General features: G+C 43.5%; 1 protein-coding gene across 1 annotated transcript; it reads left to right on the forward strand.

Moving 5' to 3' along the window:
* Positions 1-3,151: 3,151 nt before the first annotated feature.
* Positions 3,152-14,513, forward strand: LOC123045064 (phospholipase A-2-activating protein). Its single transcript, XM_044467984.1, has 22 exons — positions 3,152-3,365; positions 4,392-4,726; positions 5,192-5,295; positions 5,883-5,951; positions 6,047-6,107; positions 6,403-6,542; positions 8,141-8,330; positions 8,555-8,616; positions 9,028-9,116; positions 9,509-9,581; positions 10,179-10,238; positions 10,472-10,618; positions 10,721-10,759; positions 10,886-10,923; positions 11,114-11,200; positions 11,890-12,055; positions 12,913-12,990; positions 13,181-13,317; positions 13,516-13,592; positions 13,755-13,824; positions 13,908-13,973; positions 14,081-14,513. Exons 1-22 carry the CDS (start codon positions 3,318-3,320, stop codon positions 14,207-14,209), a joined length of 2,265 nt encoding a protein of 754 aa, XP_044323919.1. The 5' UTR covers positions 3,152-3,317; the 3' UTR covers positions 14,210-14,513.

The raw sequence follows: 14,513 nt of genomic DNA on the forward strand, positions 1-14,513 counted from the left end.
GCCAGAGCCTCTCCAGGAGCAGCTGGCTCAGCTTTCCGCTTCTGCTTACGATTGGAGTTTCCTTTTTCCGACTGGCTCGGCTTATACTTGCCACTCCGGAGTCTGTCCTCTTCTTCACCGTTAGCGTATTTGGTGGCAATCTCCATCATTCGACTCAGGGTCATATCCCCGGTTCGACCAAACTTCAGACTTAACTCTCTGTTCTTGACACCATCCTTGAAGGCACAGACCGCTTGATGATCAGACACATTCTCCACGGTATGATGCAAAGTGATCCATCTCTGGATGTAATCTCTCAGTGTTTCATTCGACTTTTGCACGCAGACTTGCAGCTCTGTCAATCCGGCCGGTCGCTTGCAAGTTCCCTCGAACGTCCTGATGAACACTCGGGAAAGATCTTTCGAAGTGTAAATGCTGCTAGGAGCTAACTGATTCAACCACGCCCTGGCCGAACCCTCCAACATGAGTGGTAAATGCTTCATGGCCACCTCATCATTACCGCCGTCAATCTGTACCGCCACTCGGTAGTCTTCAAGCCAGGTTTCAGGCTTGGACTCACCGGTGAACTTACTTACCCCAGTCGCCAACCTGAAGTTGGGGGGTATCACTGCGGCTCTGATGGCTCTGCTAAAACATTCTGGACCTGAAACATGGACTCGGCTACTAGTGGGCACATCTCTGTCATGGCCACCTCGATGAGCTCTGTTCCGATCGCCCAAACCTTGCACGATGATGGATCTCGCGTCAAAGCCTGGTTCCCCGGGGTCGACCGGAGCTCTTCGCCCAACACTGAGCTGGCGCCTGTCATCTTGCTGCCGATGGGCGTAAGACCCACCCCTTGGGGGAGGAGTGGGCACTCGACGCCTATCATCACGATCAAATCGGTCACCATACTGGTCCCGCCGACCTTCACGTCCCTCACGCCGCGGAGGCGATCTTGGGCTATGAGCCGACTGAACTGTATTCGCAGCGACGGATTGACTGTGAATCCTGTTGTGCGACTGTGACACAGCTGAATTCTGATCTCCTGCGGCTCGGAGCAAATCCCTGATCTGCATCAAGCCTCTGCCAGCCTCCGACTGAGAGGGCTGAATTGACTCTGCTATACGGGCTGCAGCTGCTAAATTCTGAATCGGGGTTCGATATACCTGAGTTGGTTGCAGAAAGAGCTGACGTCGACTGGAGTCGGGTACTCGTTGCCGCGCACGCTCGTCAAGTGCTCGCTGGAGGTTCTCCAGTCGAGTGCGTTCAGCCAAGTTGGCCAAACGCGCCTCTTCCAAGGCACGAGCCTCGGGAATTTCTCCTGCGATGGGAGTATGCAGGGCATCCATGTTCCGGCGGCGAAGATCTTCCCTTTGCTGAGAAGTGAGTGGCTCGGGTTGATATTCCTCGTGGGCCTGAGCGGGGTCGCCTCCACCATCTATCCCATCGGTGCGGGGGAAGCCGAGAGGGCTACGAGGCCCATTGACCATCAGGACCTCCGCCGCTGGATCACTGCTGTCGCACTCGGATGTAGTCTCTACGGAGCCAGTCGACTGATCGAACAGGCCGTAGAGAGATTCGTCGGGCTCAATTGCCGCGACTTGGGTGGTGGCCGATTGGTGAGCTACTGCGTGTCTCACCCACCGCTGAAGCCTCGACTGACCAGAGCTCTTGCGCTGGCGGGAGACAGGGAGGGAGAACGGCACAGGAGTCGACCGATATGGAGTCGACGGTTGCCGCAGCAGGACCCCGCGGACACACGCCCGAAAATGCGTCGCACCGCGAACGGCGAGCGCGTCGATGTCGAGTGGAGCCTCCTGGAGCCAAGCGGAGTCGTCGGCAATGAAAGAGAGCGCACCGAGACGGATCTCGCGGCCCTCGACCAGAACTCCGCCAGAAACCATGATAAAGGCAATCGGAAAAATTGCAACTTCTCCAAAAAGTCGCTAAGATACCTGCCCCACGGTGGGCGCCAACTGTCGTGGTTCTAAGTCTGACAGTAGAATGGGGGGTAGGTATGGAGAGGCAAGATCCTAGCTATGGAGTAGTTGTATACGCAAGGGATTTACGAGTTCAGGCCCTTCTTAGAGGAAGTAACAGCCCTACGTCTCGGAGCCCGGAGGCGGTCGACTGGATTATGTGCGTATGAGTTACAGGGGTGCGAACCCTTTACACTGAGGAGGGGGGTGGCTTATATAGTGTCTGCCAGACCCCTCCGACCCTCAGTTATGCGGGGTTTAAAGTACATAAAGGATTGGCGTTACTGGTAACGCCCTACATAAAGTGTCATCATGGTAATAAAGACTACTTAATTACAGACCGTTTGGATACAGAGTGACTCTTAATCTCCTGGTGGTCGAGTGAGTCTTCGTGGTCGAATGCCTTCGAGTCCGTCGAGTGGAATCCCTCTTTGTCGACTGAAACGCTGTTTCTTCTGAAGATGACCTTGGGGAGGGTCCTCTGGACAGGCCCATGACCCTACCCTAGATACATGACTTCATCAGGAGCACGACCTGCGGCCGCCATGGATGTCGTTCTGGCCCGATGCAGCCATGAGAGAGAGAGAGAGAGAGCGGCGAGGCGTTCTGGCGCGATGCGGCTATCACCAACCCAGGGATCCCACGCGCACCGGTCCGATCGCGTGGAGAAGAGGGCTCCGGTCGCTTGGCCATGGAAACTTCGATTGCCGTGGAAGTGATTGATACGAGCCGCGTAGTCGTTTCATGGAGCCAATGCGAGGTATTCGAGCCGAGAAACGTAAGCGCAGGTGCGGATGAGAGGATAGCGTTCGATGGACAGCAGGGACAAGTAGCGATAGATTAGAGCGGGTACGCACAACGGGAGGTTTGCAGCCCGTCTCCACCCATTTTTTTTCCTTCGGTTAGAGTTAATTCAGGATTAGTTATGAGTTACTCCTTTCGTTTCAAAATAGATGACCCAACTTTATACTAACTTTAGTACAAAGTTGGGTCATCTATTTTGGAATGGAGGGAGTAGAAACTAACTCTAACCTCTAGCTAAGTTAGAGTATTCAAACAGGGCCAATTTTGAGTATTGTGTTGCATGCACGAAAATATAGGGGTCCAAAGCGGACGCGTCCGGACCTGCCCGGGCTCGTCCGCCGAATTGGTCGTAGATGCTCTCAGCCCATAAAGAGAGCCCACCTCAACCTGGCACGGCCCAGCCTCCATAAAATCGCAACAACGCGAGATACGACCGAGGCACAACAACCCACGAAACTCTGCTCGCAGTTGGCATCGTGTCAGTCTCGACTCGCCGTCTCCCTCCTCCGCCAATCTTTCTCTCTCGCTGCCGTACGTCGTCCGGCGCCGACCATGGCCGAGTACCACCTCAGCGCGCAGCTCCACGGCCACGAGGATGATGTAAGCCTCTCCCTCTCCCCTGCACTATTCGCCCCGCGTCCGTCGCCTCAGCTCCCCGCTTTGCTTCCCCTGCAAGTATGTACGCGATTCGATCCCACCTGGCCGGCCCGGACGAACCCTAGACGGAGGGTTTGCGGCGGGCGCGGGCCGCCTCGATCTGCAAGTTGGACGCGTTCGCTGGAAGGGCGGCGCGGGTTTGCGTAATTCGACCTAGCTAGCTTGGTTGCCCTCCCGCGGGTTCAGCTTGCCCCCTCCTCCGGTCCAACACCTCCCCACAAGTTTTAGATTTCAATTGCCCGTCCGAATTTTAGTTCTTCCCTGCGCATGCTCTTGTGACTTTAGTTTCGGTTTGTAACAGTCGATTTACAGGGTTTAGGGGGTGAATATGTAGTGTAAAAATAGCCGGCGGTTAGTCATTGCAGTTTGACTTGCTTTTGATAGATATTTGTAGTGGATTTGTGGATCTAGGAATCATTGGTTATTTGGTTTTGCTGGAGTTCTTTTCACTTGTGTAATCAGATGGTTAGTTCCTATGTTGTGTTCCACCATAAATTCAACAAATTGTCGTGCTTATTGCAGGAATCAATGCTCATCCTGAATGCCACGTTCTGTTTTTCTAACTATGGATTTATGGTTCCAATTATAACTTGCATTTAGCATGTAAATACCAAACATAATACAAAACACCCCTTTATGCAAACCCATGTCTATGTTCAAAGGATAGTAAAAGGGGAGCATGTTAGTCTTGAAAGTAAAAAAGTGCGTATATGATGATCAACCAAATTTGGAGATAAAGGTGATCCCTGTGTATTAACCGATTATTTTGCTCAAACTGTTAAGAGCTTAGGCAAAGTTTATTTTGCATACGTGGAACGCATATCTGCATCACTAAGTAGTTCAAGACTTTGAGCATTGGTATGTATTCAACCAATAAAGTTAGATCCTTGTTATCAAACTCTTTCATAATTTCTACATTTGCTACACATTTGGTTCTTGGCTAACTTGTGTTTGCTCTTTTTTTAATAGGTTCGTGGGATCTGTATCTGTGGTGATGTGGGGGTTGCAACATCATCAAGAGATAAAACAGTGAGATTCTGGACGCAGCACCCGGAAAAGAAGCGCGAATATGTCCTCTCAAAAACACTTGTAGGACATTCAAGTTTTGTTGGCCCGATGGTTTGGGCCCCACCTTCTGATCGCTTTCCGGAAGGAGCGATTGTTTCTGGTGGCATGGATACACTAGTATTGCTATGGAATTTGCATACAGGAGAAGTTGTTAGAACAATGAAGGGTCACACCTCACAGGTGACTGGTCTTGCTATCGACGACAACGGTGACATTATATCTTCATCGATGGATTGGTATGTTTTCTCCCAACCAGTGTAATTCCTGTGCAGAACTTGCTTGTATGGCTTCACCATACTTCTTCTTGATTGCTTGTTTGTGCTGATTTCATCCTGAGGGTCTTTCTTGTATATGATGGTAATAACACAACAAATGCAGACAATTTGTTCATGGGGTAATTGTTTGACAGATGTAGTGGTGTAACATGAATGTAATATAATAAATTATATTTCTTCTATTTGTACAAATTCACCAATCGTACTTCTGTTTCTTTCTACACTGAGTCCCTGATAGAGAAGGTTTCCAATGTTACTTGTGTTTAGGCTGTGGTGTATTCAGTATTTTTGGGCATGCGCGTTTATGAATTATACTTTATGCTGTATTTTTTTTTGTCAAATGACATAATGGGCTAATAATTTATGAAGTTTCCCCGTTGTAGCTAATGGTTTCTTGCTGTACCCTGACACTTGTATTATGCACAGTACTTTAAGAAGGTGGAGAGATGGCAATGCTGTAGAAGTTTGGGAGGCTCATAAAGTTGCAGTGCAAACTGTTCTAAAGCTGCCCTCGGGAGAACTATTTACGGGTAGAGCTTCCGCTATGTCTTCATTTTCCATTTTTACTAGATTATTATTATTAAATTTCTACATTGGTGCGCTGGTACCTTGTACTGCTAGTGCGATTTATTATTTTCACTGTTTTTAGCGTTTCCATAACTGAACCGGTGTCATTGGCTTCAACATCATATGTCATCCTGGTTTATTAATTACTCCCTCCGTCCAGTGAAAAGTGTACATTTAGCTTTAAAATTTGTCCACAAAAGAGTACTTTTATCTTTTCAATGCACTTTAAAGTAGGAAAAAAATATTTCTCTCTCATCACACGGTAATCAAGACCAATAGCATTCTACGCATGATCTCCTTAATTTCTACATGCACTTAGCTCATTGGGGGTTGGGTAATTAAAGAGGAGAGAGATGGTGGCTTGCACCTTTTCAGTGCATTGTTTACTTCACTCCATAATTTGTCCTAAAATTTCTATACATACACTTTTCACCGGACGGAGGGAGTATGAAAGTATATATTTGAGAGCAATTGTGACTGCCCATGAATATCTATAACTAAATTTGTCGAACGGTTGATTGATACTTCACATCTTTCCCCTTTTGTATAGGTTCAAGTGATTCCACCATTAAACTTTGGAAAGGAAGGACTTGTCTCCATACATTCTCTGGGCATGCAGGTTAGTTGTTAACTCCTGATGTGCACTAGTGCTTTTGGCATTTTTGTGCTCATCCACACATACTTGATCGGTTGACAAATGTTGTCCCATTGCAGACACTGTTCGATGTTTAGCACAGATGCCAGGGATGGGTATACTTTCTGCATCACATGATGGGTGAGTGATTAAAATATCACCTGACTAGTTCCACTTGCTTTTAAACGAAAGGATGGATCAGTACAGGCTGCTATTATTCTTTCTATAAAATTGTACATGAAGATATCATAATTTCTCGTTTAATCTAGGATATTTGTACTAATATCCTGCCAACGGTTTGCTGAAAGGAACTGCTCATCTATTTGGCTTTTCATCATTTTCATTGTCGTCTTACATTTTTGTGCATCAAATGTATTCTATCAGTTTACAGCTACTCTGTTTACACGAAAACATATGATATTTTGTCTGGTCGCAGAACTATAAAATTATGGGCATTAACTGGGCAACCCCTGTTGGAGATGATTGGCCATACCTCTCTTGTATATTCTGTGGATGCGCATTCATCTGGTCTAATTGCTAGTGGCAGTGAAGATCGCTCTGTCAAGATATGGAAAGGTGATTTATTTTGTCTGCTTTGGAGAATTCTTGTTAAAATGCAGTGGCACTTTTTTTATAGGATATAATTTCTTTATATTTTAATCTAGGCGTGGGCATTCGGTTCTTCCTCTTTTTTTCCCAGTATTTTGGTTTTCTAAAATTGACAACCGAGTTAGCCTGGAAATTACTATGAACCAAATTGGGTTCACCCAAACCTCGGTTTGCTTTTCGGTTTGAACGGAACTGTAATTCAATAGCAGAACAGGGTGTGCATGCTGTCAAATACTCGGATTTTATCAACAGGTCATGATTGAAATCCAAAATCCTGTTGTTGAATCAGCAATGCGGAGCATACATGATTGCACTTTGCTACCGTCATTGTTGCATGGCGCTGCTGCCCATTGAATCCTTTGAATCGTCTCGTTGACGGTGACAGACTGACAGGAGTGCTAGTCCACTGATGGGGCCAAGCGCAGTGCTGTTGGTCGTTGGGATGGATTGCACGCACGTCGGCTGGTGCTGTGGCGGCTAGGATTGGGCGAAGTGTTCGTAACTTTGTTTCCCTGTGGCCCGTTGACCGTCGTGATTGCATTGATACGCGAGAGCAAGAGATGGGCCTAGGCGCCTAGCTGACTTGGTGGAGATCTTGCTGGGCTTTAGTTGAGATTTTGATGGACTTGCTTTTTGATAAAGTAGATAAGGACGGTAGCATGGCCCTGGGAAATGGGGCCATAGGACGAGCAGATTCTTTCAGTCCGTTTGGTTAAACTGAACCTAAAACCGAACTGACTGATATTAATTCGGTTTTCTATGCGTGGCAACTGATGTATGGACCCCGAGCTGATTTAACATTATATTTTTCTTTTCTTGGTTTGGGTTTATTTTTCACCTTTTTAATTTTTTATTCCCATCCGTACTTGTACCATCTGTTCTGAACAACTCTTTAAACCCTGACCGTTCCATTGGGGTTACTATCCACTTGTCAGCTGGTTTGTCCCCCTATGCCTCAGTCTAATATTTTCTCCAAACAAAAATAGTCCCAGTCTATGATAATACTTCCTCTTAAGTGGGATTCTGTTAGAGGCAAAATATTGCACGGGATTCCATTATTATAGGCAAAAGATTGTAAATACTTTGACCTCAAACATATTGGGCAGTGGCATATGGGAAAGGTAGTTTGTATTTAGCACGATAATGGAAATTGTGACAATAAGTAAAGAGAGATCTGCTAATTGTCGTTAAGCATCTGTATTCTTGTCTTGATTCCTCCTTTGGCTAGTCCATGAGCAGTTCCAGTCTTCTTTTCTTCCACATTGAAAATAAGAATCCCAATACCCACAGTCCCACACACGGTCTTCTTTCACCTGTACCTATGATGATGTAAACCAGTTTCTTGGGCTGATTTGAGTTGTGTGTTTCATGGATGCTGCTAGGATATGTCTGTCTTGTTTTTTGGGATAGTATGTTTGGATTCATAATATGAACCATTGTAGAAACGAAATTTATATTGGAGGTGCATTATAGTGCAGTTTTTTGGTTTTGGTTGTTAGTACGTAGCAGAATCCAGATTTTTCTTTATGTACCTGGTTATATGACTGTCAAGCAATATAATGCAGATGGAATCTGTGTTCAGAGCATTGAACACCCAGGATGTATATGGGATGCTAAATTTTTGGATAATGGAGATGTTGTTACTGCATGTTCTGACGGAGTTGTGAGGATATGGACAACCGACAATAATAGGTTCTGCAGTGATGAGGAACTTGCAACATATACCGATATTATTTCTCAGTACACACTAAGCAGGTTGGTTCCTGTTTTTTTTTTCACATTCTGAGTTTTGACATCTTCTGCTTAAAGGATCAGTTTTGTTGTCGGATTACTCTATCATGTAATTGTTATGCTAACATTTTAATTTTTAGGCGAGACTTCTTGTTGTCCAAAAAAAATAATAGTTGGAACCATGGGGTTAATCATACGTCGACTACTAATTTGACCAAATGATCTTTATGCCTTTTTTTTCCCTACAGAAAGACTGTTGGTGGACTGAAGTTGATGGATCTACCAGGAGTTGAGGCACTGCAAGTTCAAGGTCATATATCTCATTTTTCTGATACGTTACAGGGGTATTGTGTTCATATTTCCATGATGCTCCAACTATTTGTAGTGAATTCTGCAGGCCGGATGTGTTTTCATGAAACATAATGTCAGCATATTATGGAGTTCAAAATTAAAATCGGATTGAAGATGTACTGTTGCACACTGAAATAATCTCGAGCTTTTGAAAATACATATCTTTCCAGTTTGCAATAAACCTTGCCTTCATCATATTTCAGCGCATAAGGGATTAGGGAGATCACAATATAAAAACAAATTTTCTATAAATTCTTTAGTGTCGTGGACTTGTGGTGTATGTAAAGTAACTGACAATATCCTGTCATCACCGTGCGTGTTATTTTTGCATAGTAATGCTATGTTTGTAACTTTTCTTTTGCCCAAGCAGGAAACACTGATGGGCAAACTCTAATTGTTAGAGAGGGGGATAACGGTGTTGCTTATTCATGGAATTCAAAAGAGCTAAAATGGGACAAAGTAAGTACCTTTGTGCATTAGACCTTTCCATAGTATTACATTAGGTTGCTACATCAAAGAATTTGCAAAGCTGAGAAATGTTTACATATTTGGCGTGTTGCTATCTTTAGCTGCTTGATGCTGCTTGAGTTATCTAACTTAAATGCAAGTTTTTATGCAATTTGAGGTATCCGTGAGGCACTCAATGCCTGTAACGGTCCAAATTCACACGTACGATCTTCAAATATGATAGGGTTGATGACACATTTATTACACATTAAATGGAACCTAATTTAGCACTCGATATGCTTTTACCACGCTTGACCTTGCAGTGGCATTGTTGCTTTGTTGTATACTCCCTCTGTCCCAAAATAAGCGTCGGTGACTTATCTTGTCATAAACCAAATTGCTAGATTGGTGAAGTGGTGGATGGACCTGGGGATGCTGCACAAGGTCAGGTTTATGATGGTGCTCACTATGACTTCGGTAAGTTATTTTCTCTTTGATGTGTTTCACCGTTCAACTTTTAGGCGACGCTATGCGTCAGCAGAGCAATAATCGAATCGCATTAACCGCCTTGGTAGCCATTGGCTAGCGTGTGAGACAGCCGTTCGATCTCTTCCTCCGTCAGCCGGGCGCCCCAGTCCGTCCACAACATGGCTCGTGTTGCGTTTGGGGCTTTGCAACAGAGCCTTGTTGCACTCCGCCGAACAGTTTTTTTGCGGTTCATGAAAAAAAAAAGTTTCCAGTGCAACATGGTCTCGCTCCCGTCCTTTGCAACATGGGCCATGTTGCAAATCTCAGGCTGAGCTCGCACACAGGCATGCGTCATGCTCCTCGCGCTGCCCCCGTCCTTTCAACATGGGCCATGTTGCAATCCGAGGCTAAGCTCCCACGCATCACGCACGTCGCTCTGCCCCCGTCCTTTGCAACATTGCCCGTATTGGAACTGCAACATGGGCCATGTTGCAAATCCCTGGCTGAGCTCCCACAGGGACAGACAGAAAATCAGTGGGTTGAGTGCTAGCCTTTTTCTAACCTTTTCTGTTTCTTTATAGTATTATTTTCTATATATTTGTGCAGTTTTTAATGTTGACATTGGAGATGGAGAGCCCATTCGGAAACTGCCCTACAATCGATCAGGTATATCACACATTTGTCTTGCATTTACAAGTTGGTTCTCTGCTATTGTTTCCAGAGTAAAAAAGCAATATTGTGACCCACATAGTTATGTTTAGAAAAATCATCATTTAAATAGCCATCTAACGTGAAGTTTTTTCTCCGCTTGCATGTACTGCACTTTGATTTGATGCTTGAGAGTCTACCACTTTGCTATTTTAAGTACCACCGTCTTACCTATGAATTGTTTTGTGCAGATGATCCATACGCAGTTGCAGACAAATGGCTCCTGAAAGAAAATCTTCCATTGACATATCGCCAGCAAGTTGTAGAATTCATACTGCAAAATTCTGGGCAGAACAATTTTGTTCCAGATCCATCTTTCCGCGATCCTTATACTGGGGGTAAGCGTGTTAGATTTTATATCTTTCAGCAGTCGTTTATAAAATATTAATATATTGCCAGTTTCGGTCTGTTGATGCTTGACTTTATTAATTATGTATCAGGTAATGCATATGTACCCGGGCAATCGTCTTCGTCAAATGGTATGTATTCAAGCACAGTGTTCAATTTGTCACAATAGGTTTTTCTTCCTTTTTCCTCGCATAAAATGTAAATATCTCTAGCATCTTTTGACGAGTCCTGCCATAATGTTCCATACATAATTGCAGGTAGTGCCCCAAAACAAACTTTCAAGCACATACCAAAGGTACGAATGGATCTTCATGATTGTATTAACTGATGATAATCTAATACGAGTACTTGATTGAAACTAAAACGTTTGAACTCAACTACCTGTACTTTGTTCTCGTACACACACTAGAAACAAGCTGCCATCAGATTTGTGTTATGATCTATTGCAATTCTCAGACAAAAAAAAAACTTCCCTTTGTTTGCAGAACGGAATGTTACTATTTGAGACGGCTCAGTTTGAGGGAATCCTTAAGAAAATTACAGAATTCAGTGCAACACTTGCATCTGACTCGGTAATTTTGAAGCTTATTTCAGTATCTCATAACTTTATTTACATCCTTAAAGATTTATTTTAGAACTATCAAGGTGCTTTAGGTCCATGAACTACCACATCTCTCACCCTCCCGTTGTCCCTTTTGTTTCTTAAGCTGCGAGCTTGTGCTGATAATTTTGTCCCTGGCATAAGGAATATAACTTTCTTAGGCAAGTAGTAGTGTGGAAAAGACATGCTACTAAACCACCTCAGGTTCTCAGCATAGTTGAACAAAGTTTGTTCCAGCTATTCGAAGTGCAGACACATGTGTTGGATGTCCATGTCCATGATGGGTGTGTAATTATGATACTATGCTATGCTGAAGTATGAATTGGATAACTTGACCTGGCTAGCAAAACTGCGAATTTCTTGTGTTTTGGCTTTCTATTGGATGCAATGGAAAAATCTTTAGACGATAATAACCATATCGCTGTCATTTGAGTACTGGTTCATTTAGCACAAAGCTAAAATAATTATGGAGTTATGTGGGCTTAACCACAGCTTAGTTCAGTCTGGTATCTCCACATGGGATTCTTAGAATACAATCATGTCCAAACTTTATGAGGGGTTTTAATTTCTATATTATTTCATACTTTCAGGGGATTCACTCTGTTCATAGGGACCATTAATGTCTTACCTAGGCTTAATAATTGACTTCTGTCTATTCAGGAACAAAAACATCTATCCTTGTCTGAGGCAGACTTTTCAAGATTAGCTGCTATAGTGAAAGTATTGAAAAATACATCATTTTATCACACAAGCAAGCTTGCAGATGCTGACATCGTGTTGTTGCTAAAAATATTGAAGTCTTGGCCTTCACAGATGATGTTTCCAGGTACATCCCTTCTCTAAAAAACTTTGGGACCCCATTAACACTGTTAGCAACATAATGGTTGACTCCTGTTTTCACCTGGTGATTACTAGACTAGACTCTTGAATTCTGATGCCAGTCGAAACAAGAACTAAAACATAAGGAGATTATTGACTGAGTACATTCTGTCATACTCTTAGTCTAATTGAATTATCGCCAGATATTATAATGTAATAATTCCATTGGTGTAGTTGACAGTTCCAATTAATTGTGGCATGCTCTTTTTTCCTGCCAAAAGTTTGAATTGTAGAGCTAAAGTTGTTATTTGGAAAAATGTCAGCTTCTCAGTGTTAAAAGAGAGAAAAATAATTGATACATCCACGGATGAGGAGAATTTCGTTATAAAGCCTTGGTATTGGTCAAAGAAATCGGATAAAATTCAACCGACCAAGATATATTTTGGTTTCCCAATGTTCTCACCGAAGGTGACAAACTGTTAAGAATGCCGGAGCTTGTTTTCTCCTATGGAGCTATCTTTTACATGTGGATTCTGTTCCAGTTGCTTTTCGCAGTAAAACATTCTTATCTAATATTAGTGGACAGTTGCTTGGGTTTAACAACTACTCCCTCCGTTCCTAAATATTTGTCTTTTTAGAGATTTCAACAAGTGATTATATACGGAGCGAAATGGGTGAATCTACACCCTAAAAAATGTCTATATACATCCGTATGTGATAGTCCATTTGAAATCTCTAAAAAGACAAATATTTAGGAACGGAGGGAGTAGTGTGTTATGTTTGGATATTCGAAGCTGCATTATGTTTTTGATGGAGATGGTTTCTAGTTCATCTGAAATAATTGCCCATCTCTCTACCTTACAGTTGTTGATTTTCTGAGGGTGTTTGTGTTGCATCCTGACGGGGCTACTTTACTTCTTAAGACCATCGAAAGTGGAAACGGTGAGTTTATGCTTGTGCCTGCTAATGCTTTAGCGCATCAGTCTTTCTTGTCTGAGTTTTTTTTTTGACTCAGTATTTTTGGTTATTATGTTCATTTTAAGAATAGTTGGTAGTATTTCTTAGCAAAATGGTGAGCCTTGTTTTGTTTATTGGTACTGAACTAAGATTCTTTACTCATGTTATCAATCAGATGTACCCATGGAAACCTTCCGTAAGGCTGTAGCAATACCTGTGCACTCACCGAATGTGCTTACAATCCTCAAAGCAGTTACTAACTTATTTGACAACTCATGCTTACACCAATGGTTGAAAACCCATTGTGCTGAGGTTAGTTTTCAAACTACATACACTTATTTTTTGTTTCAGCCTATTTATATATTTTGACTTGAAAGTAGCTGTTGGTTTTATGATTCAATAATTATTACTAGAACATCTATCGGTCAATTTCTGGGCCTCTTTTAGTTCATAAAACGAAATTAGGTTTTGGTGCGCCAAAGTAGTGACTTTTGTTTGCTATCATTCCAGATTATTGATTCTTTCTCGAGCTGCAAGCCGTCTTTTAGCAAGAACGCTCACTTGGCATATGCCACACTTTTACTGAAGTAAGTTTTGAGTTGTGTTATACTTGTACCTAGCCATGCATTACAATTTTGTTGGTCATGATGCTGGAACATACTTAGCAGGCACACCTGGCAATGCTGCTGATGTCCCTGCATTGATTGATCTTGTCTCTTTTTTTGACTAATATATATATTTTTCTGCAGCTATTCTGTTCTTTCAATTCAATCGAAGGATGAACAAAGTCAGGCACAAATTCTTTCTGCGGCCCTTGAAGTGAGTTCCCATATCTCTGACCTCTGTAAATCACTCTACTCCCTGCAGCCACATGTGTTTACATTTCTTGTCTGGATCCACAGATTGCTGAAGACGATGCCCAAGATGCCGATTCAAAATACAGGGCCCTTGTTGCAATCGGCTCTCTTGTATCCTTTTCGACATTTCATTACGCAAAACAACATATTTATTATGGCAGAGTTTTGAACGAGGTATCACCTTTGCATGTGCTTCCCTTGACCTGTTTAACCTTTAGATGTTGAACGGCCTGGTCAAGTCCATCGCCCTTGACCTCGACGTGAAGAGCGTCGCAAGCAGCGCAAAAGCTTCCATGGACTCGAAGATCGCCGAAGTCGGAGCTGATATTGAGCTGCTAACAAGATGAGAGAAAAGAGTGTCACAGATACATTGGAGAGAAAAGGAGGAACGGAGGGCTGGGCGCAGCGTTGCAGCTAAGTAGTGGTAGCAGCCCACATCCGCGCAGGTGGTAGCAATAGCATAACTTTTGCGTGAGTGCAGGAGAGTTTGCTGCACCTTGTAATCAGCATGGTATCGTGCGAATCCTTCGCTCTGATCACAAAGTTTACTATTTATGCGCACGCAGGCGACTGATCACAAAGTTAGTATAAAGTTGAGTCACTTATTTTTGGACGGAGGGAGTAATAAACACAGAAGCACATCGTTGATTC

The sequence above is a fragment of the Triticum aestivum genome, chromosome 2B (genome assembly GCF_018294505.1).
Source record: "Triticum aestivum cultivar Chinese Spring chromosome 2B, IWGSC CS RefSeq v2.1, whole genome shotgun sequence".
Taxonomy (NCBI): Eukaryota; Viridiplantae; Streptophyta; class Magnoliopsida; order Poales; family Poaceae; genus Triticum; species Triticum aestivum.